The 5,961-nt window shown below is 42.7% G+C and overlaps 1 protein-coding gene across 1 annotated transcript in view; it reads left to right on the top strand.

The window, feature by feature from the left end:
- The window catches only part of DNAH9 (dynein, axonemal, heavy chain 9), a 212,133-nt gene that overhangs the window by 142,721 nt on the left and 63,451 nt on the right, over positions 1-5,961 (top strand). Inside the window, exons 58-59 of the mRNA XM_009334073.1 lie at positions 4,081-4,251; positions 5,603-5,725. Coding sequence (XP_009332348.1) covers positions 4,081-4,251; positions 5,603-5,725 — 294 coding nt within the window. The remainder of the gene's footprint in view (positions 1-4,080; positions 4,252-5,602; positions 5,726-5,961) is intronic.

The following is a 5,961-nucleotide window of genomic DNA, read 5'->3' as shown; positions in this document are numbered from 1 at the left end:
CACCACCTGTGACTGGCCACCGGCTGGATTGAACTCCATTCACCACAACTCTTTGGGTCCGGCCATGCAGCCAGTTTTTTGCCCAGAAAAGAGTACGCCCACCCAAGGCATGAGCAGCCAGTTTCTCCAGGAGAATGCTGTGGGAAACGGTGTCAAAGGCTTCACTAAAGCCCAGGTAGACCACATCCACAGCCTTTCCCTCATCCACTAAGTGCGTCACCTTGTCATAGAAGGAGATCAGGTTGGTCAAGCAGGACCTGCCTTTCATAATTCCATGCTGACTGGGCCCAATCACCTGGTTGTCCCGTACGTGCCGCGTGATGGCACTTAAGATGATCTGCTCCATAACATTCCCCAGCACCGAGGTCAGGCTGACAGGCCTGTAGTTCCCTGGATCATCCTTCTGGCCCTTCTTGTAGATGGATGTCACATTTGCTAACCTCCAGTCGTCTGGGACCTCTCCCGTTAACCAGGACTGCTGATAAAGGATTGAAAGTGGCTTTGTGAGCGCTTCCACCAGCTCCCTCAGTACCCTCGGGTGGATCCCATCTGGCCCCACAGACTTCTGTGTGTCTGAGTGGTGTAGCAGGGTGCTAACTGCTTCCCCTTGAATTATGGGGAATCCCCTTGGATTCTGCTCCCCATCCCTGTCTTCCAGCTCAGGGGGCTGGGTAATTAGCTTTTCTTTCTTTTGCTTGGTTTCTTTCTAAGCAGTTGAAGTCTTACTTAGCAATGCATTAACATTGTCTATCACTAAAAATCCAGGAAGTTTCTTTGCAAAGCAGAACCTTACAAGCCATTTGTTCTTTCTTCCATATTCACAGCCTTGGCCTGGCAGAATAACAGGAGCAATGGATTTAAAAGATATCATATGGGGAAGAGCCAACAAAGTACTGTTTTCTATGTATTTTATATATTTATACACAGAGATTTTACACAGCATTTGGAGTCACTTGGTCCGTTAGTTAATCTTTTCTTTATATTTGCATTGGTTCTGTATCTGTGATGTCATCAGGGTCATAATGCCTGTGCAGATATTTCATAAGTTAACAGGAATTGCCGCAGCCCTTAATGATTATCCAAGACCTTGATGTTGAAACAGTCCTGACTTCCCAAATGACACAATATTAAAACATCATATCACTCTTTAAACACAGTTCTGTCCCACTGAGACCACATCACCGGGGATTTATTGCCACCTTCTGTACAAAAGGCAAGTCATTCCTACTTCCACCTCTGCAACACAAGAAGAGTCCCAAGCAGCTGGGCTTTCAGGAGCTTGGATGCTTCCGACATTACTGTTACAAAAGCCTTTCAGGTAGTCGACAGCATGATGTGAAATCTAACTTTGGGTTAGTGTCTGCGTATGGTTGGTGTGAAGGAATAGGTGGTATGTGCATGAGTTGAATATTCACCACCTTTTGGTATGGGCCCACACACACACTTATCTACAGTCTGGAGCAGTCCTCTGGAGGGCTGTGTTTCTGCTCTTCTCACAGTGTTGTGTGACCATCAGACAGACAAGCAAGCCTACAGCCTAAAATGTCCTTAGACTAGAAGTCCAGATAGAATTTATGGGTGTGTTACCACCTTGCAGTGTGGCCGCTGGCAGTCTCAGCTACAGGCATGCTCATGATGGCAGTATGAACACCCCAATGGGGACCATTCTGGGAGAGAGACCACTTCTTGCTCTGTGCTCCTAAAATAAATGTGGAAGAGACACAGCCAAAGGGTCTGTGTTCCAAAGGCCTTGCTACTTTTCTTTCTTGCCTAATTAGACTACCCTTGCCTGCATAGTAAATGTAGCTCTGTAGTACATGGACATGTTACATGGAGAACTAGGAATGATGTCCCTCCTTCGGAGAACACTCCCACCTGGAGCTGTTCTCACCAGATCACCTGTAGAACATTTCCAACGTAACTGGTTGATTTCAATGTAATTATTACTACTCATAGTGATGAGGCTGAACCATCCCACTTGCCATGTGGCAGCAGAGCCCAGCGGGAAGACAGTAGCTTTTGTGGGAATGAGAGCATGGCCATGTTTTCCAAGTTCCTTGACTATCTTTGAGACACCAGTGCTGCTCTTTATGGCAGGTGTGAACAGGGTGAGACTCTGCTTGCCACAACGGAGGAGCTCGATCTTTAGAACGAAACATATGACTGGTAGTGAATTCATAGTTCATGTCTTTGCTTCATGTTTGGGCATCACTTAATCAGTGTTTTCTGTTCCTTGACTGGTAGGAAGTGGGGTTTCTTTCATGCCATCCCCTATATCTTTGAAGCTGCTTAAACAGGGGTCCCCTCTTGCTGTGCTCTGCATGTGCTGCCCAAGACACTGGGGAAGTCTTGGTCCCTGAGCGGCTTCTAAGGACCTGCTGCAGTAAAAATGAAAGTGCAGACAATCCCTTGCCTTGGCAGAGTAGTCTCAATAGGTCTGGCCAGTAAAGACCCGAGGACATTTTGGGTTATTTATTGAAGAGTTCTGGTTTTAATGTTTTAATAAATGGAAGACCCTTTTTTTACCACAGGAGAGAGGTATTTTAGGGGATGGAGGGTTAATTGAGATGGCATCCTGGTCTAGAACTTCTTCCAAATGATTTCTTACTTTGACAAGTGACCTTGAAAAAGTGATTGAGAAGAGAATACAATATTTTGAGCCTCATCCACAAAGGCGTTTTTATTTTTTGTTATCTACGACTCATAGGTTGAAATAATTTTACCAGGAAAATGTACAGAATATCTTTTGTGCAAGGGTTCCCTTTGAAAGATTCATTCCTTACACATACATAAGAGATACAGCAGTTTCTGAGGTTTCACCCTTAATCTACATCTTCTATATTTTGTTTGGTTTATGTTTTCCAGTTAACATTAGCAATGTGTATAAATACATAGAAAATTATTGGGTGAAATGTTTTTTATATCTAATAAATTTTTGATGACAGGTCATAAAACATCATGTAAAGATGCACAGAGATGATTTTAAAATACTTACCACACAGCTAGAAGCCCATTATAAATTAGAGTACACAAGATTTATATGCTACTCTGCAGCATGTTTTAACAGAATTTAAAGAAATGTTAAGCAGGAAAATGCATTCTGCAATTATTTAATAATGCAGTAGGTATGAATGTTAACTTTAATTTGTTGAGGCATCATTTTTCCATTGTAGAACCCTAAAAATAATGCTGCCAACACAGTCATGCCTCGTCCAGTTGGTGCTATTAATTTGTATTGGCCTGGTTATTTCCTATTAGCTGGGTCCCACTGTATAGAGCCTTTGCATTGCTCATCAAGACTTAGGCTTTTTTTTTGTTTTTCTTTTTCCCGTTGCATTTGATAATTTGTTAATGAGTTTTCTTCAGACAGCTCTGAAAATTTTTTGTCTTTTCTCATTTAGATCAGAAATATTGTTATAAGAATCCTTAGTATCTTATATAAAAGTGTCATTCTCGATGCATGCACCCATCCCCGAGGGGACTTTACTGACTGGTTAATCCCACTTCTACCAGATGAAGTCCCACCTGCCCTTCTCATCTAGTCCTTTGCTGAATCCAGACAGTAAAATACTCACAGGACTTTTTTTTTTTTTATTTAGGGCAAAAGCTTTTTTCTAAGTTGAAACATTTGTGAAATGGGAGGTATGCTTTCCTCTGGGAACACCGCTGTCTTTTGGCTCAACATTTTCAGAGAAAGCGGGCTGTGTCATCCCTATGAAAGAACACATTTGGTCAGAGAAATGTTTCCTATATCCATTGTGCCTTAATTCAGTCAGACTGTCTCTGCACTACTTTCTCAAGCCCAAGAGAGCGCAATGTCACAGGGAATGTCATCATTGCCTGGCTGTATGTTCCTGAAAAAGCAGCCAAAGGCAGATACAGGGTCTGGTCTTTAGATATGTTCCCCTGCCTCCTGGAGCTGGTGGGCCACACTGCTGGGCAGATGGGAATACTTTGTTTGTGGCCCCAGGGATACAGTATCTGAGTTGGCTTCACTTATTGCAACACTTCAGGTGATACCCAGGAGCATGCAAAGAGCATCTAGACACCACCGGTGTCTTTCTGTGTCTCCCCACCTAGGCGTTCAGCATCGTGTTTCAGAAAGCCATTGAGAGGGCGCCTCCAGATGAGAGCCTCGCAGTGCGCGTGCTGAACCTCATCGACAGCATTACCTTCTCCGTGTTCCAGTACACAACCCGGGGGCTGTTTGAGTGTGATAAATTGACCTACACCGCTCAAGTTACCTTCCAGGTAAACACCACCATTTCATGCAATTTGTATGCAATGATTTATTTTACAGGCAAAGATATTGGCATGCAGAGAAAGCTCAAACTGTCACAGCTGTGTCCTTCAGCATCAGAGCAGCAAATACAAGGGCTGGGGAACTGATTTTCTTCTCTGCCTCTCTTGCTGATAACAGTCACAGATGCTGTGTTTGATATGCGTTATGCTGACAAATGGTTGTTTGAGAGAGTAATACCTGCTTACGGGACCTGAAAAAAAGGGGAAAGCAAGCTGGTCTTGAAGGCTTATTGGTTTTATCCGAAAGAAATGCTTGCTACATAGCTGCTGTCTTTTGTCTAGTATGTTAGTATAATTTTTAGTCTACGATCTGAGCAAGGAGACCTTTGTATATCCCTATGCTGAAATCAAATTCAATCAATAAATAGTGCTTGGCATGATGTTGTGAAGTTGTTATTAAGTTTGTGCAATGAATGACTGTGTGAATGTCCTGACATGTAGAATGCAGATATGAACTAAGTTTCAACTGCTGAAACACTATGCAGGTCTAGTTAACCTTGATCCACTGATTGCCATGTTTTTTTTAATTCTTCATACCAAAATACCATGTGTAAAAGAGAAAGTAAGTATATATACACACACACAGATATACATACATAAATATATATATTTATAATATTTATACATATCTATTTTTTTATATATATAAATATATATTCCAGAAAGCCACCATTGGTGGTAAAAACATTGGTAGTAGCTGAATGGCCCAGATGCTCTCCAGTGCTTGAGAATTCAGGGACCTGCTTATTCTCTATGTGCACGTACCATACGTTTTTTGGTTTTTTTTCTCATTTTGTTTTTTGTTTGTTTGTTTGTTTGTTTTTCAAAACACTCTCAGTATGTCTCCGTTTACTTTCAAAATTGAACAAGATAGTGAGAGATGGACAAGACCTTGGTAGCATGCCCTAGGGATGCATACTCTGGTTCCTTCCAATAAAGTTATCTGTTCTCTAGCTGAAGATATCAAGCACAGGGACCTGCAGCACACCCTGCAGCCTGTGTCTCTGCTGGCAGGGACTTCTCAGTGTGCTAACTATGAATCTGGATCACAGCCCTTGCTACACAGTTTTCCCAAACTTTGGTCCTCCTGCATTTCCAATCTCCATACTCGTTCCTGGTCCTCTTTTGGGGAGACCCAAAGCACCTACATGGTATGTTTCATCACACCTCTCCAACATGGGGCACTGTACTTTTTAGCCACACTTTGGCAGCTACGTGAGTTGAATAATTAATCTGCTAGAGTATATTGCTGCTCTGTATCCTGGCTGCTCAAGGATATTTTGTTTGTTTGGAATTACAGATACTTCTGATGAGTAAAGAAATCAACACAGTAGAACTGGATTTCCTACTAAGATACCCAGCACAGACCAGAGTCACAAGCCCTGTGGAGTTTCTGTCTAATCACTCCTGGGGAGGAATCAAGGTACCTGTTTCACTTGAACTGTGTGAAATCAACATCCCTTATCTCCTCTAAAAGCCTTTCAGCAGCCTTCAGGTTGGTCCTTATAGCATTTGGTGAACAGAGTTCTGATCAAACATGAGGAGTAGCATAAAAATGCCACGGAAATGGAGAGTTCTGTACAGGTACAAGACTGACTTTGTGGGCTGTTGTGGTTTAACCTCAGCCAGCAACTGAGCACCACACAGCCGCTTGCTCAC

Source organism: Pygoscelis adeliae, unplaced genomic scaffold (genome assembly GCF_000699105.1).
Source record: "Pygoscelis adeliae isolate BGI_AS28 unplaced genomic scaffold, ASM69910v1 Scaffold11, whole genome shotgun sequence".
Taxonomy (NCBI): Eukaryota; Metazoa; Chordata; class Aves; order Sphenisciformes; family Spheniscidae; genus Pygoscelis; species Pygoscelis adeliae.
The sequence above is the reverse complement of the archived record's forward strand: the minus strand, read 5'-3'. Positions and strand labels throughout refer to the sequence as shown.